At 33.0% G+C, this 25,298-nt stretch overlaps 5 protein-coding genes across 7 annotated transcripts; 3 read left to right on the top strand and 2 right to left on the bottom strand.

The window, feature by feature from the left end:
• The first annotated feature begins 236 nt into the window (after window positions 1–236).
• On the top strand, window positions 237–5,874 carry LOC115452762 (paired box protein Pax-6). Its single transcript, XM_030181362.2, has 3 exons — window positions 237–486; window positions 4,506–5,023; window positions 5,333–5,874. Exons 1-3 carry the CDS (start codon window positions 471–473, stop codon window positions 5,804–5,806), a joined length of 1,008 nt encoding a protein of 335 aa, XP_030037222.1. The 5' UTR covers window positions 237–470; the 3' UTR covers window positions 5,807–5,874.
• A 1,088-nt stretch (window positions 5,875–6,962) lies between these two features.
• Window positions 6,963–10,019, top strand: LOC115455382 (mitochondrial cardiolipin hydrolase-like). Its single transcript, XM_030184032.2, has one exon. It carries the CDS (start codon window positions 7,145–7,147, stop codon window positions 7,772–7,774), a length of 630 nt encoding a protein of 209 aa, XP_030039892.2. The 5' UTR covers window positions 6,963–7,144; the 3' UTR covers window positions 7,775–10,019.
• Window positions 10,020–10,494: 475 nt separating this feature from the next.
• On the bottom strand, window positions 10,495–16,696 carry LOC119190979 (estradiol 17-beta-dehydrogenase 8-like). Its single transcript, XM_037444637.1, is given in 9 exon segments — window positions 10,495–10,827; window positions 11,283–11,823; window positions 12,138–12,210; window positions 12,212–12,254; window positions 12,580–12,664; window positions 13,461–13,566; window positions 14,114–14,307; window positions 15,713–15,850; window positions 16,505–16,696. Coding segments are annotated over 8 exon segments (768 nt in total). The 5' UTR covers window positions 16,548–16,696; the 3' UTR covers window positions 10,495–10,827; window positions 11,283–11,737.
• Window positions 16,697–18,970: 2,274 nt separating this feature from the next.
• Window positions 18,971–21,071, bottom strand: LOC115452763 (deoxynucleotidyltransferase terminal-interacting protein 2). Its single transcript, XM_030181363.2, has 4 exons — window positions 20,818–21,071; window positions 20,146–20,507; window positions 19,715–19,879; window positions 18,971–19,245 (listed from the first exon to the last, which is right to left on the bottom strand). The coding sequence occupies exons 1-4, from the start codon at window positions 20,903–20,905 to the stop codon at window positions 18,997–18,999; spliced, it is 864 nt and encodes a 287-aa protein (XP_030037223.2). The 5' UTR covers window positions 20,906–21,071; the 3' UTR covers window positions 18,971–18,996.
• A 1,385-nt stretch (window positions 21,072–22,456) lies between these two features.
• LOC115452767 lies at window positions 22,457–24,439 on the top strand. Of its 3 annotated transcripts, XM_037444831.1 has the most exons (5): window positions 22,459–22,627; window positions 22,744–22,854; window positions 23,400–23,657; window positions 23,795–24,101; window positions 24,184–24,439. In XM_037444831.1, the coding sequence occupies exons 2-5, from the start codon at window positions 22,840–22,842 to the stop codon at window positions 24,420–24,422; spliced, it is 819 nt and encodes a 272-aa protein (XP_037300728.1). In that variant the 5' UTR covers window positions 22,459–22,627; window positions 22,744–22,839; the 3' UTR covers window positions 24,423–24,439. The 3 variants fall into 3 exon arrangements, with proteins under 3 accessions (XP_030037226.2, XP_037300728.1, XP_037300727.1); XM_030181366.2 differs by having other exon boundaries at window positions 22,457–22,854; window positions 24,187–24,439; XM_037444830.1 differs by having other exon boundaries at window positions 22,459–22,854.
• Window positions 24,440–25,298: the final 859 nt, after the last annotated feature.

The following is a 25,298-nucleotide window of genomic DNA, read 5'->3' as shown; positions in this document are numbered from 1 at the left end:
TCTGTTAATTTTTAGATATAAAATGCGTTTTATAATTAGGCGGTTAAGGTGCCTTTTCCAACAAAAATGTTTATTAATATTTTATTCGGAATATTGTTCAATATTGAACTTTAACGTGAAGCGTTAGAGTAACATTAATCTTCAGGTTTTCATAAGTGGGTGTGTTAAGGCGATGTTTACAAGGATTTTTTTTCAGCGAACCACACATGTTCAGATTGCGTGGCGATGCAGCCAGATCACGGCACATACTCCATTAGTTCGCACATTAGTATGAGTTAGTCGAATTATTTAATTAAATAAAGTAATTTAATAAGAGAGTGAATTAATAACAATTATTTGGTTCGGGCGCGCGATCAGCGGCGCTTCGGACAACGGACGCTGGATCTAAACAAGTGCGACAGTGAAACATGTATTAGTAAATCTATTTTATATTTTTTAAACTGTGATTGTCGAATTTGTTTGTCTGCTCGATGGATCAAAATAAAGGTGAGTTGTATATTTGTATTTATTTTGGCAGTTTTTACGGTTACAAATTCATTAGTTATGATAGCATACCAATTCTATAATTTTTTGTATATATGTTGTCATTATTTGAGTAGGTATAACTTTATTGTTTACATAATTCAATAGGCGGTTCGCAATGAAATAACTAAATTACGATAAAATATGATAAACCCTGAAGTACTTTGTCGTTTTTATATTCTGATTTATATTTGTTCTTAATTTTTGCTGCAATAACAAAATGTATTTTTGTTACTCGAAATTATACGTTTGTCATCACATTGATTGCGTATTCGCGTTTTTCTCCTATGATATCCAGACCATCATGTCTCTATGTAAGGTGATGTGTAGGCATATTATACGGTATATTTATACGAAATACCTCTTAATAGTACATGATTAAAAAATAAACAATGTAGGTATACTGAAAAGTGCAGACCTAACTGAGGTAGATACACTGTTTCACAGAAAACTGACGTTAAGGCGGTGCCCCTAGCAAAACGGTGGGCTAATCGTATTTTTAGAAGCTATCTATTCAAAATTTACTTATATAGAACATATATACTTATTTACTTATATAGAAAATATATATTTCTATAATATGGTATCTGTACTTTGGTTATTTATAATTAAAAAATATATTGTTTCATTCGTTTCAGAATGAAAATAACACATTTTTGATTCCGTGTATCTTCTCTTAAAGTACACATTATTTTAATTTGCAACGAACATTATTGGATATATAATTTAATAAGGAACAGTCTGGTAGTTTAATATTTTCAACCTAAAATTTATTGTTCAAATAAATTATTCGTAATTCGTAAATCTCTGTACATTGTCCTGCCCGTAACTCGTGCGCCGTAAATATATAGAAGGAAAAGTTTTAAAACACTTTACTTTCTAAAATTTAAGTAAAAATGTGTTGTGTCAATGACTTATTTTGCAATCATTACAACTCATTCAAGAGGAAAATCGCAATCCACGCAGTTTAGTCAACATATTGAACCTATAGACAGACATGGGACTAACCATATAGGCAGCGCCCAGTACCCTCATTAAATTAAAAAACTGAAATACAATGTTTACAAAAGGTTGCTATGTACTATATATACCACGTCCCAACTTGGTGACGCTACCGTAGTACGTACATACTTAATACTCTCACGGCCTATCGTACGGTCTACCCCCGTAATAATAATAATAATAAGCCCGCAGGGGCGGCTTTGTGGCGAGCCGACGGTGAGTGGCGACACCGCGATCCCTGATTCTGTGGGAGCTAAATGAGACCCCCTGACCCTTGGCTTGCCTTAATTGGCCGGCTAGGGGTGGAAGTCGCAAGAGCTAAGAACCTAAGTTCCAGGGTGGAAGTGCTCAATCTGCGAGGAAACACGCTCCGGGACGCGATAGCGACCCGCGATGATGAAACCGGTGCACACCTCTCGACACCCTTAAGCCACCCACACCGGTGTTGCGTCCTTGGCTTACGCCACTTATGGGATGCCCATCTAGTGGGGGGCAAGTCACCGTCTGCCTTGAATACATAATATTGGGACATTTCACTTGGCAGGCGTCCCATTGTCTCAATCAATAACCCAGCAACCAGTCCAGCTAGATCCCATCCATAGACCCAGTATAATTCCCATCTTTTCTGCAATAGTCCCTGCACCTTGCAAGCGTTGTCTTTGGCTGTATTTCCTCCATAAGTACAGACAGAGAGAGAACTCGCAAGGTGTATAAACCCCAACTAGAGTAATGTATCTTAAAGGCGCCTCTACGTGTTGGATCCATGTCCCCACGCAAGCCTTCCAAAAGGACCGGCCTTTATGCCGTGATTTCCCGCAGAAAAGATACAACATAATAATAATATCAGCCCTGTATTATATGCTTGCCCACTGCTGAGCACGGGCCTCCTTTACTACTGAGACTACTACCCCCGTATGTATACAATATAAAACTGTATTACAGGAATAGATAATCATCATCATTGGCTTGTTACATCTATTGTTAATGAATTAATCGTTAATTAAGGTTGTTTTGTGACATATTCTTTGATGATTGTAGAGACCAGTACGAGAAAGACAAATCCAGCTAAACTACGTACAGACGTTTATATCAGAGTTTGTCCTGGATCATAAGTGGTTGCCAGCGCGTTCATGTCGTTATGCGTGTTTCTCGGCTAGATCTTTAAGCCAAGCATGCGGCTTCGCCATCAGAGATAGTTTTTCGCCAGATAACGCGGTGCTAGGTAACGGAAGTTAGGCTCTCCCAGCTCTTCCAGACAATATCAAAGGAGATCATATTATGACGTTTGATGGATGTAATAATAACATCTAATTTTAATTATATATACATATATATACATGGGGGTGATTCGGATACCCCAAGGGGTGCTCTATCTCTGGACCTTCGCTTGACACTATTTTCTGGGACACCCTGTATATAAGTATAAATAAATTCTAGGTGAACGCTCGTATAGAAAGTAACTGGTACTTAAATAATAAAAAGACGATGAGTTGCAGGATAGGTATCTATTCCAACACAAATGCAGTATAGAAACCGGCATAGGTAATTTTAGGAATCATTTAAAGATTGCTACTAATTGTTTTCGTATTCTGAACTACCAATCTAAACAACACTAAGTTGTCCACAGTTGTTTTTAATTATTACATTTTTTATTGCCGTTTACCAAAAAAAAAGTTAGAACTAACTACGTTCATGATGTATATTAAGAGATAGTTTTACAACTAGCGCAGGTTTAATAATAATTCGTGAATTGATAAAAGCAACTTACCTGATTTCCTTGTTGGTGGCTATGCAATGTAAAGGTATTCAAATTCCAGTAAATGTAAGCATATTCAGTCAATTTAAAACTAACTTGCAATACGATTTACCTATCATGTAGGTATCTCTAGATAAATTTAAACAAAATACAATTACTTATTACCTATGTATTTCAACATAAAAAGGAATGTTAAATAATAAAGTATTATGCCAAAAACTCCCGCCAAATCACAATATTTTGAAAATATTTACTTAGGTACTTTGAAAAATAGAAGAAAGGAAACTTAAACTATACAGCCTATAATTATTTAGTTACCAAGGAGTATCTTATTAATTATTAGTTATCGATTTAGGATGAAACTGTATTTTGGTGATGATTTGATGTAAAATTTGAATTTTTTAATATTATTTTAGTTATATTCAAAGACTATGTCGATTCCATTGTGTAATTTTGATTTCTGAATTAATAATTCAGCAGTAGAGTTGATTAAGAATTTGTGCATAATATTAAATATTATAAAAGATTTGATTTTATTTAGTTTTTTTTTTCTGTATTGGTAACTTAATATTTTAATATATCAAAACATATATTGCATTAGTTTCTTATAAAAACAATATTTAAGAAGGTATATGTATTGCAAAATAGTCCGCAAACAACGAAATAAACAGATTAATTTCTCAGTTAATTAATTATATTTGGAATTTGTGAGTTTTAAACAAACTACTTATTTACTCATCTAAGTTTTTTACTATGTAAACAGACCTTCGTCAACGTATAAAATGTTTTTCTCGTTTGTAACCGATATCCCTGTCGTATGCCACCCGCGAGTCCGCCCAACAACGCGGCTCAGACGCGAGCCGCCGGGCCGTGTGCGAGCCGACCGCCGTGCCTTGCTGAAACGGACCATTGTTCATTATCTACCATCTTCGCGTGGAAATATCCTTGGAAATCCGCACACAACTATATACTTTATGTTATCATGTTATGTATATAATATTTAGTTCCAAAAGTGCTTGAGTAACTGATTTTGTTTAAGATTAGCGGGATTAGATTTAAATTTAGAATGCCATTTTATACTGTAAACACATATTATTTATATAGTACCTATTTATTATAATGTTTTTCTACTTGCATAGGTTATTTCAAACGCCCTTTAATTCACTATTTTTTTTTTTCTTAAAAACGAACAAACGATGTATTATAGATGTTTAATTTTTCATAGATACGTCGAATCTGAAACAAAATCCACCGAAATCGTACGAAGCAAAACCACAAACCGCCATTAATTACAGTGTTAACACCGGTAACTACACTGAAAACAATCACAACCTCTTCCAAATGATTAAATGCCACGAAGATAGTCTCCTGAGACTCCACCATTTGACCGCCGGCAGACAAATGAACGGAGCCTACGAACCGACGTACCAAAACGATTTAACTTGGTATCCAAAAGATTTACAACGACAATACATTAAGCCTGTTGAATATCTCTCTTACGAGGATGTGAGAAGAAAATATGATGATGGCAAAACTCCGAAAGAGCGAGAAGTCCAGAAAGAATCTGAGGAAGAGAGAGATGGGAAAATAGACGAAAGAAAGAAACCCAGAAGGAATAGAACGACGTTCACGAGTCAGCAACTAGCTGCGTTAGAAAAGGTGTTTGAAAAAACTCATTACCCTGATGCGTTTGTAAGGGAAGATTTAGCAGCAAGGGTCAATTTGACTGAAGCGAGGGTGCAAGTAAGCAAATATTCCTATTATAATAAAATTCGTGTACTGTTTGGCGTAGTCTATTTTAATCAAACATTTTTAATGCCTCCCCGTGGGTAATATTATATAATCTGACTACTTAGGTAAATATTTAAAAAGCTTTAGATAATTCACCTAGGTATAACTTAGACATTTAGGTAATACTTTGTAAGAATATGTTGAAGGTGCAGTCAAAAACTTTTATAGTAGTAAAAAAGATAACTTTAAATTCGAATTGTTTCATTTCTGCTTATAATATCTTACCACTATTGTTAACTTTAATATTTTTTTATCCTCAAGGTATGGTTCCAAAATCGTCGAGCGAAATTTAGAAGAAACGAAAGATCAGCATTATCGAACCATCGTGGATCCGCTAATCAGACCTCTCCAGAACCGATAGCTGTGCCGATTGGCATCCCGCATCAAACTGACCACAGACAAGACTTTTCGCGACCCAACAAAGAACCTTGGCTGCATCATTTCCAAACAAATAACCTTAACCTAAATCTAGGTATTCCTTTAACCAATTCCGGCTTATACCAAAACGATTATTCGTTGATGATGCAGAACGTTAGTAATAGACAATACGTTCCAAATTCAAACAGTTTGATGGGCCAGAGCATGGTCGGTTACAGTGGAAGTGGCGAGAATTATGGTTCATGTGCTTTAATCGGGGGATATAACGGAGCATTGCCGTCGGCACATCACAGTTCATACAATCTAAATTTAAGATTAAGACCGCACGACTTTAGTATAAATAATATAACTTTGTAAAATAAGATGTATATATCCTATTCGTGTTAGTAGCGATAAGGTTTTGAGAATTTATTAAATACCTAAAGAACTACCAAAATGTGTTTTAATTAGCCTCATTAATTATATTTAATTTATTTAGGCCTTAGATATTCCTCATGTGTATTTATGTTGGTTATTAATATAGGCATAGGTTTTAAAATTATTATAAACAACCAAATGCTGTAAATTCTACATAAAACATTATGAAAATACGTATCAATTTATGTTACTTTTTCGGATTCGGATATCGAACCCAAAACCTAAGCACTCTATATGACAGTCTCGCCTACGGAAGACGCAGTACGACTAAGTAAACCGGCCCAGTCTGAAACACAGAAGTAAGTATGTAATGGTAAATGTTAAATATTAAATGTAGTAAACGTTAGGCTAATACGTACTCGAAGAATGCCACAGCTACCCATTTAGGATAAACTAAACTATTGTTGGCACTCTATTAGTCAGTGGCACTTTGAAATTCAAACAAAAATATTATACATTTTACTGTAGTGAAAAATGTCTAAAAATATATATTCGCTAGTGGTAGGATATATTTTATATCCACCCGGATAACGACCACCGTACACAAGGTGTTAAAACTTAAAACACGCCATATTAGTTCACGTAAGTGTGTCGCTTTCTGGGATCAGCTTGTGTACATCCGGTTTCAACAGGCTGGCATAGTTGTGTCAGCTGTCGTGGGGTAATCTCTCGTTAGTCGACATTCTATTGAACTCCTCTCTGATGGTAGGTGTTCATCACTTTGCTCTACCGTATAGAAAAAAAAATGTTTTGATCCTGAATGGGTGCAGTCTTTAATTCAACATTAAAAATGGTAATGCTATTTTAAAAAACGAAATGATGGTGTGAAGAGGACGTGCCGATTGAAACATTTTTAAACGAATTTACAAGATCAAAGGTATAAAACGATTCTAATTTTGAATTATTGCTGTAGTAAAAATAGATTACTATGTTTCTATGCCAGATTATACAATAATTAATCGTTTTCAGTAATTTCTTGTATGATTTTTTCGCTATAAATTCATATAACAAATACCTTATTTTATATTATTGTAGACTGTACAGTTCTGTTTCTACAGTCAATTTAGGAAAACAAATTAATAGTTTGTCTAATGTCAATTGTCATTTTCCAAAAATATGTCGTCCCGCCAAAATATTTGTTTTTGCTGAAATAAACAAATAATTTGCTGATTTAATTCTTTTCGTTACGTATAGTATTGTTAACAAATGAATAAATAAAGAAATGAGGATAAACATTTTAACGTTAAGATCATCATAAAAAGGACGAATTCAAGAGCAATGTCTTTTAAAACTTATAGTAAAGCAATATTTTTGTTATTAACAGTTTCTTTTGTATCACATGCCGCATTTAAATACTTCAGAAGGCAGAAGAAAAAAGAAAAGATAAAAGAGATCAATGAAGTTATAATGTTCGCTCACGGAACAAGAGAGTTGAGAAGAAGCAAATACTCTAAGTGTGTGATAACTCCAAGCATGGAAAGATTGTTGTACTATTTGAACTTGCCGAAGCACTCCATAGACATATGCATGTACGTATTTACTAATACAGACTTGACCAACATCGTATTGAAACTTAATTTTAAAGGCGTAAAAGTTAGGTTGATAGTTGATGCAGATATGGCATTTACCTCTGGCTCAAGTATAAGGCGCTTGGAGCGACAAGGCATACCTATCCGATGGATGAAGTCTACGAACCTCATGCACCATAAATTTTGTCTTATAGATGTAATGGAAGGAGGCAAAACAACACCATTTGTGATGGCAGGGTCTCTGAATTGGACGAGCCAGGCACTGTCTGGTAATTGGGAAAATTTAATTATTACATCACAGAAAGATTTGGTGCGGCAGTACAAGGATGAGTTTGAGAGGCTGTGGGTGTTGTTTAAACCAATCGTTGGTTATGTATAGTTTATTTGATCTTTGTATTATTATGTTTTAAGTTAAGATTATGGTGATACAAGTGGACATTTGTTTCATAGTGTTATGTTTTGTTTGTGGTGTAATTTATCTTATAAATATTTTTCTATTTGTGTAAAAAAAAAATAAGTTTAAAGCAGTATTTATCAATATAAAAACATATTTTTGTAATGGTGACAATATTTTATTAATACATCTGTATATGATGAGAACTATATTTCTTGCTGCTATATAATAAAGTGCCTTAATGTTTTCTTTTCATCTTATATTTGGCATTCCAGCATTTGAATAAACTGTTTTTTAACCAACACATAAAATATATCTGTACAATAATTTATAACTTGAGCAAATACAAGGCAAGGTTTGGCAATGGCAGTATTTAAAACATAACATTTATTTATTTTGTAGTTTTTCTAGTAAATTATTTATCTGTTGATTAAAAAAACAGCCATAGTATAGATGAAGAGACAAGTTAATGCATATAATTTAATGTGACTTCCAATATGTGATATAACACCTATAATATACTCAGTTTACTGTTTTGTCATATTCTAATAAGTTATTATTAGAGACAACTGCTCTCTTTTTATATTTATTAGCATATTTGTTGGACCTAAGGGATTTAAATTTTTATCTTAATTTATATTACAATAAACAATTCTTAGAGGGCCTTCACTGAGTGCCCTAATATATTTGGTTAACAAAGTGGTTATATTCTCATTGTTTGGTTGAAAACTAAATAAAACAGGTCCACCTACAATTTATCTAAATAAATAATGTTGTACTAGGACATTTTACTGTTATAAATAGTGAAAGCTAAGACACTTTTCAAATCACAAAGGGTCTTCTAAAAATATGTATATATTGTACGCCATCTTCTTATAGGAAGTAAATGGTTGTTAGAAAACATGAGTTTGTGTGCAAATGGTGAGTTTTTGGTGCTAAACAGCTCGTGAATTGCAGGAGTTATTTCAGGGTACTAAATAAAGAAAATACCTCAAAGAGGACATAAAATTAATTTCACATGCAGAGTTTCCGGCACTGTTTGTAATGTCTTAAATGAGTTATACATTGAAATCAAAAAGTATATTCAAATGCTCACTTACGGTATTAATTTATGTAATAGTAATATTTTTTGTCATTTACTATAACTAAAAACTATTGCTTCTTCACACCAAAAAATTTGTTTCAATACTCTTAACTAAGAGTTTTATGCATTTATATCATAATTGTTAATGGCAAACCCTCGCCGAGAGACTGCCTAAGTCGAGGTCCATAACCCGTTAGCGAGTCGCTCTCAGTATTGTCACATAATTTTCAAAGTCTGTTGTTTTTATACAAGCCGGATCTTGCTGGGCTAACAAATGTAGTATCACATTTAAAAAAAAAAGCGTTTAAAATGGTTTTAATATCCTATATTGATATCACTCCAATCTTTAAAATAAAGGTACAATCTCAACTACTTTTTCTTTCAATGGTGATCAGCACATCTTGATTTTATTTTTTCCTTCAACAAATTGTCTTAATAATTGTAATATTATTAAATCAGTGGTATTATTAGACATTTAAGACTTGTAATTTATGTTTTATTTGAGTGCATTATTTATGAAGTCGTTTTAATTCATTGTAATAAAATGCTAAGCAATTTTAAATTAAGAGCTGTAAGTAAGATTGTGATACACATAATCATTCGCGATGACCACGGGCATAGCCAGTCATTTTCTGGAAGGGAAGGGGGGAGCGGAATCTACATCAGATAAACGACCTTGTTCTTATAATTGAATATTTGATAATTTTCCTTGTTTTAAAAGTTAAGGCAAAAGGCTCGCCCATCAAACATGTCACGGAACCGTTTGGAAATTGTGTGAATGTATTAAAAATTGTAGGCTGCCTTAGAATCCTGGGGGTGGAGGCAGAACCTCTGGCCTCCCTCTAACTAAGCCTATGGTTATGACATGTTATTATAATGAGGACATTAGATCTGATACATTATGTTGGTACAATTCCCAAAGTGTTTTTAAGTATGCCAGTTTGAGTGTTTATTCCACATAATTTGTAATTTTTAACTTTTGTACCACTTATTAAAAGTATTTACTTTTTTGTTTTTTTTATAGTTTTATATTGCCATTTTTTAAATTTGAATATAGATATATCCGAAATGCTAGTTACAAATGTATTACTGGAATGTAAAACGATATCAGTGCAATTTAAATAAACCTGTGTGGAACAAATGTAAGTACATAATTTCTATTAATAAGAACCATGTGAGAATGCGCATCATGTAGGTCTACAGCCTGTGCAGAAAGGGCCTATTTTCGGTAAAACTCATGTTTTATTATTATTGTTTTGTAAATTGTAATGTTATTACAATTTATAAAACAGTATAATTAAATGTCAGCGACCTGGGAGTTGAATGTTACCCTGGCCAGAACTAGACCAAATCCTTTGACAACTATTATACATTCTACACCAGAACATCGAGTCAAACCCCGCGGTGGCCATACTTTCAGGCGTAGCAGAGTAATCATGGGACGCAGTGCAAAAATGGCCCTTCTGATCCTGTTTTTTTTGTAATCGACCAGTCTTTCGATTCAACTTTTTGTGCTGTGGGTCGGCTGCGGCGACATTAATGCGTCGAAGAGGGTCCCGTGGATATCGATACTCTAATCATAGTTACACTTTTATGTTTAAAAAATGTAAATAAACAAACATATACATATGTAAAGATTTTATTACATTGAACACCTTTTAGTACAAAAATATTCGACAAAAATCAAATATCACAGCCAATGGAAGACACGGATTATAGAAATTAATGTTTTAAACTGCAGAACACACTTTATAAGTAAATATTTAAGTTTAATTTTACAATTTTATTTACAACACAGCAATCATTTATTGTATACACCCTGCTTTTTTACAAGTAAAACTGTAATAATAATTATTAATTTATTGAAATTATAACAACAATAATTATTACTGTCACGATTGTAGGATTTGACTTAATTAAGTACATTTTACCCCTTAAACAACACCTGCATAATCTAAGATGTTTTTATTACATAGATACGTTATCCGAGCTCAATACTGGCAAGACGAAAGTAAGGTAACTCTGCCCGACATTCACTTAGTCAACCTCCAACCACTGTCGCGACTAGTCGGCTTACTAACTTTTTGTATTTTTATAAATAAAATGCCTTCCTGTGTTTTTAGACGATGTACACATTATACTCCAACTGTGAATGAAAAACGTTTCATTTTATACGTTAGTAATAAGTATACACTCTTTAACTTATTTTTAAACTAATAAATCCATTTTATTCGACTGTCATGGCGACGGGCTGGCCGACGCTCGGGCCCATTCGGAACCACTCGGGCTCGCTCGGGCCGTATCGATGCGAGCCGCTAGGGCTGTGACTATAGTAAATACTCCGCTGTTTTTATGTGCAATTTTGTTAGTGTATGACGCGTCTATTTGTAAAATGTCATTGTGCATAATGCCCATAAACCTGTTAATAGGTAAAAATGAAAATATAGGTATGTTTAGAATAACACTGAACATTCGAGTAAATACAATCTTCCCAAGCATAGAAAATAAGTCAATTTTCAACAAAAATAACTATTTAAAAACTTAAAATCCCTTACCCAGCAAAACGAGAACAGCTATCATTTGAGGCAGGCATTCATTCAGTTTCAAAGAACTAAGTACAATTATTACCTGCCTTGTAACAAAAATTTCACCAAAAATATCTGTCTACCGCTTATTGATTGTAACTGGTATTATTAAAATGTTTCATGAATGTCTCGAAAAGGAGAGTCACGGCCTAAAATAAATGAATTATAAAGAGTGTAATTGTTTAAGTTTCTCATAAGAGGGGATAACGTTTAAAATGTTAGGAACCATATAAACATGTCGCTCCAAAGTCCACCCTACTTGAAGAACTAGGGTTGTAACTAATATCCTCCACTGACATCAATAGCAGCGCCCGTGATGAAAGAACTCTTGTTAGAGCTCAAAAATGCTATCACTTCTGCAACTTCTGCAATGACAATATATGGAATTAGTTACATTATGTATATATGGGTTTTAAATCTACAGTAAATTTTTTGGGAGTCTAGACAATAGAAATCGCAATAATGCAAGAATACTTGCTTATAAGATATATTATTATAAAAAATATAAAGGAAAAGTAATGCTGGAAGATTAAGAATAAGGTAATATTTGGTCCTGTTTCAATTTAGTATAGGTATTTTATATCCCCAATTTTTTTTAAATAGGACTTTAATTCTGGGAAACACTGGCGAGGAAGGATAAGTATTTTAAAGGCTGGTACTTAATTTTATACTTGCTTACCCATGGGATCGCCGAGACGTCCCAAAGGAATTAATTTCATCATTTGGCCAATGACCATTTCTGGTACCGTTTTTTACCATTGGAGTATTTATAAAGCCAGGCAGTATAGCATTTACTCTGTAAAGTATAAAACAAAGTTAAACTTAGATCATATTACGAAAATATTTATAGTATAATACACATTCTATGTCGATTGTACGGTTAATCTACACTCGGTTTTATTTCCTTTGCTCCATGAAAATATCAGTTAAATTTAATATTATCTATAATGTGATCCTTAGCTTTGCTTAGTCAAGTAGAAAAATATGGTTATTTTTTAATTACATTGTATAATGCATGATAAATATTATAGGTAAATTAATATTGTACATAAGTCCCTTTAGTAATAATTTTGTAAATTATAATTTTATGATACAAAACTCTATAAATATCTATTTATTACCTTATATTGAACTTTCCTAATTCTTTAGCAGCAGATTGTGTCAAAGCCACAACACCTGCTTTACTGCTTGCGTAGTTAGTTTGCCCTGAAACCAAAAAAATACACAAACACTTCTTTATCCAGACTTGCCAGTAATAAGGTAGTACATAACAAATTCATGTTAATAATTTTTAATTTATCTCTAATCTCTAAAATTACAAGTCCTGGACTCTAATCAAAAACAACTACGTAGATTTATTATTGCAGTTACATATCATTAGATAAAACATTAATTAATGTCGTATATTGACATTGTTTGTATTTCCCAATAATGACCTAATATCGTGCACAGTGCGGTATCTTAATTACTATAATAATATATATATCTACTATAAATAAACAGCATTGTTTATTAACTGTCATATTGTAAAACGATATGTATAGTCAGGCAGGCCTAGTTCCGTCTACAGGGTAAATCCGTCTTTATGTAATTACAGGTGTTCTAATCAAAGGACAGCTTTGACAGCCGTATTTGTACATAGCGGATTTTTGTACCTTTACTCAATCTAAGCTGTATTTTGATTAGAGCTCGTAATTTCAAAAACACGGATATGCCCCGTGTACTAAATTGGACTGACTATAAATATTCTACAAAATTCTTCTTAGTATTTTTACTAAACATCATGACCTCTATGAAGTCCACTGCTGAACATAGGCCTTACAAATTATTTCCAGAGAGACCTGCCAAAAGCAATCTTTATCAGCGTGACCCTGCGACCTTTATCACTAACCATGACTGTAGTATATTCGTGTAAAAATCGGCCCTTTATAATGGTCTTTGTAATACTATGTATAGTGGTATATGAATTATATTTTACTGTATAAAATATCAAAGTGTTTACCCATATTTCCATATTTTCCCACAATACTTGATATGTTTATAATAGATCCAGGTAGTTCTGCTTCGGTCATAGCTCTCGCAAATGCCTGCATGACTAGAAAAGTGCCCTGGAAAATGTAACGATTTGCTATTTACAAGTTAATAAAACTGAGTGCCTCGGTGGCGTAGTTGTAATTACATGGTACAAGTACGACTACCGCGCTGAGGTCCTGGGTTCGAATCCCGGGTCGGGCCAAAATAAATGTGACTGGGTTTTTTCATCTTAAAAATTACTCAGTCGCAGCTCGGAGTCAGGAAGTTGGAGGTGTGATACCCCCGTGCCACGGAAAGCACGTAAAGCCGTTGGTCCTGCGCCTGATCTCTCTCCGGTAATGTCGGCTTACCGTCTTACCAAACTATGCGAATGAAGGAACAGAGAGTGCACCTGTGTATTACGCACACACTTATGCATTATAATATATCCTGCGTACTACTGCGTAACATACTGCGTCCGTTGAGATTGACCGCCGTGGTCGAAATTCGGCTAGGAGAAGGTTTATGTTAGAGACCGGTAGCTTAATTACTGAGCAAGATGCTATTGATATCTATTGATCATCCAATTTTTTTTATACGTAATTTTTCATAACCGTGTTACCATTCAGGAATATTACTTGCCTTTAAATTAACATTAAGAACACTATCGTAATCCTCTTCTGATAACTTCACCAACCAGTTATCCCTGGTGATGCCAGCCGAATTGACTACAATAGTTGGTGGAGTTTTGTATTGATTGATCATCATTTGCAACAGGCTCTGAACTGATTTGGCGTTTGAGACATCAAGTTCAACGGCAGTGTGGTCACCTATAGCTGGATATAAATGATTATGTATATTAAGAGCTGCAAAGTCATTCTCATGCTTCCCGTTAAAATATAATTTAGATTTTATGCATGTTTAAATAGAGTTGTAATTGCTACACAATTTGTTCATGAACAAAATAATGGATTAGCTAATAATCTCTCTTGCAATTTGTGATAATCTTTTGATATTAGGTAAATATTCAAAGCATTATTTGATAACTAAAATTAATTCAATGATGTGATCCACTGATTAAACTACATATTTTAAATTTGATTGTCTATAGAAATATATCTTTTATCTGACGTGAAGACTTTATCAGCAATAAAATTTATAGTCACTATGCCAATAATATTTATACCTTCTTCATGCAAATAGATAGGTATATATAATTTATTATTAATTGTACCCTTGCATGACAAATGTAATATGTTGTGCAGAATTCTATTGCATAATTTAAAAAAAAAAATTATGTATGCATGGCATAATTCCTGGTGGTAAATGGAGTAGAGTCCATAGTATGTATTGATGACTATGGGATTTCCCCCCTTTTTTGTATCTAGAAATATCTTAACACCAGCAATAATTTATATGTCTACCAAGAAGTTTACTACAACAGTACAGTAGTATGTACCTATATTAAAAATATTGAAAATTATTAATTTGGAACCCATTATAATATCTAAGTATTTGTAACAGAATAGTACATACATACAGTATTGTCATTGAAATTTGTAATGAATAATGATGTTTTGGTATTTTGGTAAATAGATATTGCAGGAAGAATAGACATATTTTCAGTAGTTTAATAAAGATGTCTCTAGATGTCTACAGCTGCTGAGAAGCTATATAAAATCTATTTCAATATACAGCAATATGGTTTCTTGATTCCCATAACTCTAAAATAAACTTAAAGTTTGATATCTTATAGAAAACAGTGTCTAAATTAAGCATATGAAATTAGTATTTTGGTAAAGATGTTTGACAGTGGATCACTTTTATTACAAAGCAATTTTCTTGATAATTTGTCCTAGATTTTCATTGAATTTTACAAGGCATTCTTAACACTAATCAGTCTAACTTATAAAAATTTTGCAAAGCTATGCTTAGTTAAAACAGAAATTTACTTGATTAGCTGTAAATCAAAACCCGCCATCTTGTCTCATAATAAGGTTTAAACTAGGAACCGGTGATGTTTTTGAAAGCTATTTAAGCAATTCTTAATCACCTATTAACGCTCAAACAAGTTTATAAGTAAGACTGATTATATTCAACATTATTTTGACATAGTGCCCAACACTGGTTGCGGAAGTTATGCAGGCCTCTGTTGAATGAACATAGACAGATCCTCAAACATGAGCCATAGAATAACCTCATAAGGTGAATTTTTCAGCAGCAGTTATATATACCACTTACCATTAGACCCAGATGCCAATGCAGTGTGTTTTCTAATAGTCTCCTGTACAGCTTCATAGTTTCTATCAGCAGCTATAACGGTGGCGCCCTCTCGAGACAGCACTTGGCAAGCAGCTCGACCAAGTCCTGATCCAGCACCTGTACTAATATAATTATGTGAGAAAAAAAATAATCAAAATATTTTTTTACTTAACACATCACAGGCCTTTGAAAATTAAATAGATATATAATTTTTATAAAGCCTACAATTTTAAATAAACTCTAACAACCTCAAATTAATAACCTCACAAATTATTATTTTTAAAAATTGTTTTTTTAAAATACTATTATATAGATAAGCCCTAAGACATAATATAATATGGAAATGCTAGACATAACATAATAAAGTTAAAAATCCTCTAAGTGTTGATTGTCACACAAGATCCTCTTTGAATAATGCCAATTTGTATTTTCAGTAGGTAAATCCTGTAGATGTTTCTACAGCATCGATCATTTTTTTAAACTTACTGATGAGCAAATGTGTAAAGAAATTTACTAACACAAACCCCATAATTTTGGAAGTGACTCGTTGGTCATTAATAAATACACAATAGTAAAAACAATGACCTCAATAAAGGAGTCACTATATTAACTAATAAAACATTCAGTATACAAAATATGTGTTTGCGGGTATATCACTTTTATTTTTGGCTTTTAGGAATAAAATGCCTTCTGAAGATGTTTGAAACAAAGTTAGGGATAAATTAAGAATCTGTAGATTTATTAGATTTTATAGCCCACAAGAAGACTCACCTGTGACCAGTGCCAATTTCCCGGCAACGGCACCTGATGTCATTTTAATTTATTAATAATTTTAAATTAATTTAAAGCTACAAGTTATTTCGTAAACTCCTTGACTTTGAAGTTTGAAACTTTGAACTTTCTTATCAATATCACTAGACATTAGACAGGACGTTATCAATATGCAATGACGTTTTGTAATCGTTTAGAAATTGTCTCAAAGCTGGTTTTTATATTTTTACTAGGTATAAGAAGTAAGAAATTAAATATTTTGAAGTTATAACCGAAATAATTATGAAATTTAATTGTAGGTTTACTCTTACTCTCAAAAGGTCTCACTGCTGTAAATTACGAAAAACGTTCCATAATCTGAATATGCAACAAAAATACCGTTTCTTAATTTTTTTTCATAATAATGCTTGATGGCGTCATACATACGGTTGAATGAATTAGTTCCTTGGTACATCTTACTATTTATTTAAAACAATAAGACACCGTGATTTGTCAATGTCAAATCACAAATGTCAATATTACATCTGAGATATTACAATGGGTATAAAAAAATTGTGAGGACGGCGGGACGCCATCATTTAAAGAAGAAGACAGAGGGAGTCTTATCAGTTTATTTGTCTCTGTAGTCTTATCACCCAACCCACAGGGTACAGACTGTAGATCTTGTTTCAATGTAATAGTAGTGTACTTATTATATGGATTTTTATCAGCTACTAATATATAGTTCGAAATAGACATGCCTAAAAAAGTTATTAGAATAGGCCCTCTTTCTAAAAGTCTTAAAGCTATTCAAAAATGGAAGCAACAGCGACGAAATGAATCATTAGAAGTACGAAACGAAAGGCTTGCACGGGCAAGATTTCGCACAGCAATAAACCGGGCAATGGAATCTTCTCCGGAGAGACGCGCCCGACTTGCTTCAAATCGACTGAGAGCAGCTCGTCATAAAAAACTTGAATATAATTTAGAAAAACGTGAAATACATCTTCAAGAGCGTCTGAGACAGCAGGTTACGATTAGTAAACTATCCCTGAACTTGGCTCAACAACTTGACGAAAATTTCGTAGAAGAAGCGCCCACTAACAATGCGGAATCTAATGAAGAGAAGAACCAACGTCGGCAGAGAAACAATCTTCGTAAGCAAATTAAAACTAATTTAGAACGACAAGAAGCTAAGAGAATAAGATTAGAGAAAATACGTATTAGTACAGCGCGCCGAAGGCTTAAAAAAAAACAGGAAGAGGGAGTACAGTTGCCAGTGTCTGTTGTGTTGGAGCCTTTATACTTGTGTACAAATTATAATAATATTGAAGTCGAATTAAAACCTGAAATAAAAACAGAGAGCAATGATGAATGTAGTTAAAGTACAGATGGGTGGACACTTACACAGAAAGTATCAACCCATGAATATGACAAATATTTTATTAAAACTTCAAGCAAATCTAATATATAAAATTCTCATGTCATAATGTTTGTCTCCGTACTCCTCCGAAACGGCTTTACCGATTTTAACCAAATTTTGCATGCATATTCAGTAGGTCTGAGAATCGGCTAACATCTATTTTTCATACCCCTAAGTGTTAAGGGTTGTCCACCCTTAACATTTTTTTTTATAATTCTATACAAATTATATTATGTCGCAGTAAAAATACATTCAACCCTAAATTTATACCCTTCTATCACCAACCCCTATTTTTTGTAAAAAAAAAATGTAAAGGGTAAAACAAAGTCCCCGCTGCATCTGTCTGCCTGAACGTGTTAAACTCAAAAACTACCCAACGTATTAAGATGAAATTTGGTATGGAACAGTTTGAGACCCTGGGAAGAACATAGGCTCCTGGGAAACTACTACTTTTATAACGGAAAACTTTAGCCTGAAAAACTTTATAACGCGGGCGGAGCCGCGGGCAAAAGCTAGTAGATTAATAAAAACAATCCTGAAATCCAGGATCATGCTGTGATCACTTTCCTGTTACGGCCGTGACATGCAATCAAAGATATATTGTTTTAAATTAATTATGTACTTATGATTTGTCTTTCTAAATGTTTGGTACACATGTGTGTCTACTTGTGCCAAATACATTGCGTTTTCTTAACATGCCAGTATTATAGCTAATTAAGCATAACCTTGATGTGTTACTAGCCTGCTATAGCACTAAAGCTTAATTTACAAGTGTAAATGTAATTATGAATTACTATTCATAGTATAGTACCCTAAAACATTGTATTGATGTGCTGGATGAGACTGACGTTGTTCAGAAGCTGATCCCTCTATATTTCAGATTAAACTATTGACTGCAAAACTGTACTGTTACTTTTCGAGTGACAAGTCATATTGATACTTGAAAGGCAATCATATTTAAGCATGAGTTATATGAGAGTTATATACATTTTTGTAATTGCTACATATTTTTGCATCATATGATCTGGGTTTGTAGCTCTGTAAATTTTAGATAGTAAAACAGATTTCAAAATATTTGTGCTTTATTGAATTAATTTTTACTTTGCTTTGCTTTTAACTTATTGTTTTTTAATGCAGCTTTATTCTTTTGTCTCTTATCCCTCATAAATGTCCTGTATTCGGACTTTCTTTTGTCATCAATAATTTCCTTGTATTTCTTCTTATTATACTTCTGGAATTCTGCATCTGCCAGTAGTTCATCAACCATGGTTCTTTTTCTTTGTTTTTTGGTCAATCTTTCGTTCACATGGTCTAAAGCAGAATCCATGATACGCCCAACCTGAAAAATAAATTGTTAATGCATTCAATTCATTAAGGATTGATGTGCATTTCGGCCTTTAAAATTTATTAAATTTTAAAGGCCGAAATATCCATGATTATTAATTATTTTTACGTTTTTCTTTCAACTGCGAGAACTAATCACTAACTAGACGTGAATTTAAATTCTTTACTTGCCAATACTTGTTTAGTTACCCAGATTAAAGGTGAAACAAAATGTATGAAAATGGACCTTGAGGTATCGCCTTAAAATGATAAAATTAATTTGTTATTAATGTTGAGCCAAAATGATGTGCCTACTCATACATTTTACTACACTACTTTTTATCATAAACAAATTATTAATTAACCACTATATTTTTAACCTTTTGAAATATATACAATATTCACAATTATACAATTTAAGCCATATAGAACATAAATTATGCGGATAATCTATAATACCAAAAAAAATTGCACAAAGTACATACTTGGAAATATTTCGGAAGTACTTCCATATCATTCTTTTTGTAAAAGTGTTTGGGATCCAATGCTGATCTCATTTTTAGAACTTGGAGGTCATTTTTCAATTCTTCAGTCACTTCAGGTGCTGGCAAGTTGAACCATTTTGGTCCTTTAGTCTTCTCTCTTTCTCTCTGTAAAAGTTTAGTAAAAATAGGTGAATAGTAATCTAAGGAATATGTGTATTAGATATATATGTAACAGACAGATTAGAATTGGGTTTCAGATAAACATCAATTGATTTGAATTCAATAACTAAAAGGTACAGAAAAACCATACAATTCTGTCTTGAAGATTTCTTTACCACTATTACATTATTTGAATTGTTGGGACATGATCCAGGCCTAGAATACAAATTAAATGGTTCTGGGAATGTCTCATATAACCAAAGTAGTCATACCCTTCTTATAGCTTTCAATTTCTTTTGGCTGACATAGTATGCTGGTAAACTGTGTTCCTTCTCCAAGCCTGGTTTCAGGACAGATTTCTTCATTTCCTTTTCCACATCAACAGTTCCCAGTTTAGACTTCAACTTCCCCGACTCAATATCCAACTGTTCAAAGTGGAATAATGGTGGTTTTGAAATCTTTTTCATTACATGTGATCTTGTCCAGCCAATTTCCTCAAAAAAATCATCAAACATACTATCAATTTTAATATTTTTTAATTTCTTTTGAATTTCTTCTTCTTCCTCTACTTTTTGATCAAGTTCTTTTTTTTTATCAAACAAGTCCAATATTGCCCTATTTCGGTCTTCTGCATCTAAAAGGTTAAACATATGTTCAAAAGTTATGTGACAAAGCATAGCTTATAGGCAATAACTTAAAGTTTTCTGGTTTAAATTAAAAGAGTATATTATAGATGTTAACTTTATTTCTTAAGATTAAATATAGTATGCAACTACTATAATACATTAAAAGTAAATATCCAAAAAATCTAAAATAAATTCCTATGCTAACTATGCATATGAAGAGGTAAATATGGTCTCGAGTGTCCAATATTTCTTTCTGCTTATAAACCCAAGATTTTACAGATATTATAAACTGGAAGTTTAAAATATAACCAAACTAACCTACAAAATAAGATTTCTCTGCCTCACTAAGAAGTTCCGACTTCACCTGTAGGTCTTCATCACCTACAGTATCAATGATGAAATCCATGATAAGTATTTGTTGTCTCTTCTCGTAATACAGTTTCTTTTATTTAAAATAACATTGCTTAGTGCACACTGATTGAAAAAAACACGTTTGACTTGTTCAGAGACCACTTTTGTTGACAAAACTGAAATCGAAAAATGACATTGACATGTTAATATTAGTTTTTTATTCATCTAGAAGAGAGACTATAGCCTTTTGACCGTACTGCCTAGTCGTACGTATGTATATTATAGTTATGGGTATACATCCGGAATATCATTTAGAATTTAAAAGTCAGAACCTGAATAACAGACCTTAGAGAATGGCATACAATTTTAACAATATCATAATATCAACTATATCATACATGCCAAATTTGTTAAGAGGTGAGTGAATCTAAATTTCTCAGTTTAAACTGGATGAGTAATATAAATAATACTAATAATGGATTAGTAAAGTTTATATCTTTGACGTATATTCTATTGATAGACACGAACGTTCATATAAACTATTTGTTCAAAATCTGGAGTTAGAACTTAAGTTTGCTGCAGTGCTAAAACATCAATTGTCGTCTCACCAAACTTTTTTAAATATGCAGTGCCAAGGCGCTAAGAATGATTACGTTAAAACGTTGTGATTTTGTTTACATACGCTTTATTTCTTTTTATTTTGTTAATGTATTAAGTCAAAAGCCTGGTAAATTATGAAAGGATTGTGGATTTATTGTAGGTTACATACCGATTACTGTCTACAAATCCGGCGAGCAACAATTGATATTAATTATCTGGCGAAGAAAGTTTTATTATTAACAATAAATACGCGCCTGTGTGCGTCATCCTTTCTTTATTATGAAATATAGACTAGAATCTCACGACAGTACAATGAAAACATGAAAAAATATTTTTATTTAATGTATTGAGGTATGTCAAAAGTCATAGAACAAACATTGTTGTTTAAGATGTTAGCAATCTACTCTGCGAGGTTGCTGGTGTTTTACAAATAACCCTTCAACCCTGTATATATATTTATTAGCACTTTTAATAGCTATCAACTATATTGAATATTATGTATATTTAATCATTCAGGTTAATTTGAGAAAATTTTAATCAGCCGGAAAAAATCAGCATGTGTGTGATGTAACGCTAAATTTAGATTTTGAATTTCATTGCTCGGTTTAATATACCATTCAGGATGTTTAAGCCCGGCCTAAAACGGGTGGATTGATTTTTTACTGGCTGAAAGTGTTTGTTAGTGGTTTAATATGGGAGTAACAGTTAAAACTAGAAACACAGTTTGTGTTTTAATATAACTACTTATTGCCGTGTAAAATAGTCGTCGCGTGTACACGCGGATATTGTAAAACCCGTTCAGGTTTCATCATAACCGAACAAGTGTTGTTGTTGGAGCTATGACCGCGACCTAAAAAACAGTCGCCAAAAATCACCCAATGATATATTATGGTGATCAATAAGAAAAACTCATTAGTAAATTAGGCTTCTCATGGTTTCTAGTGTTTTGAACAGGCCTTTTTTGGTGGGTTCAACAAAAAGAGTTGGCAACACTGCTTTAATATTGAATGAAACGAAACGTTTGACTAATCTTTTTTTATTACATCCATTTTGAGGCAAGATAGAACAATGAGATAGTTTAATGGAATGCGGATATGTGTACAATCAACAACGTATATAAAATCTGGATACAAAATATCCGTAGTTTCAAGATCAAATATTGGAAGCGGGCAAATAGGTTGTAAGCATGCGTTGGACTAATTGTCTGTAGGTCTTAGGGGCCGTTTCGAATGATATAGCGGCAGAAACACATTCACAAGACAAGTACTATGCATAATATTTATTATCTTATAGTCGCTGTTCGTGACTCGTGTTGTGCAAGAGAACGTCAGTCTTAGTCAATGTCAAAAATTTACGCGCTGAGTTTGAAATATTTGTAGAAAATTAAAAATGGACCTCATGACTGTAAGTAAATAATATTATAACTGTTTCTTATGTTGAAAATTAGGATACATATAAAAAAAAGTATTGTTACCATTTTTTAATTTATAATTAAATTCGCGTGAATTGTAGGAACATCGCCTTCGCACAAAGTGGAATATTATTATGTGGAATGTTTTCTACGAGAAATCCCCGCACGACAGTCGGTCTTTTGGAAAGCAATGTTAGGATACAAACCAAACTGTAGAGGATCCTTGAAGACAACATTTTTTAAGTTTTTTTAATTAATTAAATTTGTGTTAATCTAATATAGTTGGGATATTATGTACCCTTCTCTGTCTACTTTTGGCGGAAATACAGCCAAAACACCGCCCACAAGGCGCAAACACTATTGCAGAGTAGATGGAAATTATATTGGGCATTTGGTTGGGCCTGGTTGCTGGGCTGTTAATTGAGACAATGGGATATATGCAAAGTAAAATGTCTCCATTTTTAAATTGAAGGCAGATGGTTAAATCCCCTTCTGCGGGTTGTGTTATTATCTTAATGATTTTATTTTTTGTTTCTAGAATAAAAATAAAGCCCTATCTAAGAAAGAGACTAAAGGTCTACTCTCTCTAATAGAAAGGAGCACAATTATAAATTCGAAAAATACATTAGGCAACAGCAATAGATTGAAAAGACAAGAGTGGGCCAGAATTACTGACATCTTTAACAAAACGATAGGAACCTTCCGCCGTACCCCACGGCAGCTCCGTCTGAAGTGGGAAAATTTAAAGAAGAATTCCCGTAGGCGCAATGCTTTGATACGGATGGAACAGATCAAGGTAAATAGTGTTCATACTAAAAAAACAATGATTCAAATTATAATAATAATTCTCAGATGTGCAGATTTCCTCAAGATGGTAATTTCTCTCTCCTTTGTCGGCCAAATTTATGTATAATTAAATATAATTTGTTTCAGAATGGAAATGGGCCAACACGGTATTTTCCACCAGATGAAATCCTTGATCATGTCACAACACTTTTGGAAAGCACTAGGGAAGGTTTTAATGAATTTTGTGGCGGTGATGCTAAGCCCCAAAATGCTAGTGATTGCAGTGATGAAAACAGATCCCAAACCTCAATGTCATCGCTGGACACTTCATTGCCAGTGATGACAAAGAAAACCATAGATAATACAGTGTCAGCCAATAGCATTAGAGATGAGATTGGAGCCAATACAAGTACTCCTATGGCTGTACCGTATAATAGCAATCTGAGATTTAGTGGTAATCCATATTACTATTATTTAACATATTTATTTTGTAATAGTATGCAAAAGATTTTCTGATGGGTTATTTTTTTGTTAAGCAGGTTTCAAATGCAAAATGAAGTCAGCTGATGATGGGCGTTATGCAAGAAATATTGCCTTGGCAGAATATTATAAGGCAAAAAAAAAGATACTAGATTGTCAACTGGAAACCATGAAGATAGATAGTGGAAAGATCAACTTGGACAATGAAAAATTAAAATTAGAGAATGAAAATTTAAAATTAGAAAATGAAAAATTAAAATTAGAATTAAAGATATTGAAGGGTGGGGATAGTTAAATATATTATTATTTACATTTTTAGTACATATAATTATTTACATTATATTAAATTTTTATGAAAATTATTGTTTTATTTCTACACTTTTAGTTCATATCTTAAATGATTTATTCTGATATATTAGTATTTTATAGTCTTTGTAAACCCTTAATCAAAATTAAATTATCCATCCCTGCCATATTTCTCCAAGGCTTGCTTCCAGAACTCCAAATGGAGTAAAAATATGATATTTTAAATTCAATAGAGACCTAATTTTTCGAAGTGAAAGTCTGTGGTGGTCACGCCTTTCTTCCAAAGAGGGATTGACTGAAAAGATAGTATGATACCTCATGGATCGATAATTAAAAATATTATGTATGGAATTGGATAGAGTTATAATTATTCTCGGATGAAACAAATAGAATGTTCAAAACTTCTAATACAGAAAGCGGCATAAACAGTAGGTATGCATTTATTTTCAAGAAAATACTCCTAGGTACCTAACACATTTCATAATTGATACGACCTGAAAAAAATTAATTATGTTAGTGTATTTGTTTTATGACCGTAGCCAAAATTAAGGGAATCAGTCCATTTTATCATACGCTTTGACTAAGGCTTACAGTTCAAGCGGTAATTCTACTATTTAGCGTAAGATAATCGGATGCAAAGCCGTACTAATTGATCAAAAATATAGCACCTACTATATTTATATATTTTTCATTATCAAACCCCGCAGGTATCACCGTGGGAAACCTGCGAATGAGATACTGGAAACCCTCGGCTTAGCGACTGCAGAGACCTGGAGGAAAGTTGGTAGGGGATATCTGGGGAAGGAAATGGAACCTTCTTAGGAGGTGCGGAGGGGAGGCCAGGAAATCTTCGCGTGTCCTCATA

Source organism: Manduca sexta, chromosome 28 (genome assembly GCF_014839805.1).
Source record: "Manduca sexta isolate Smith_Timp_Sample1 chromosome 28, JHU_Msex_v1.0, whole genome shotgun sequence".
NCBI lineage: Eukaryota > Metazoa > Arthropoda > Insecta > Lepidoptera > Sphingidae > Manduca > Manduca sexta.
Note: the sequence above shows the minus strand (reverse complement) of the source record. Positions and strands in the feature narration are given on the sequence as shown.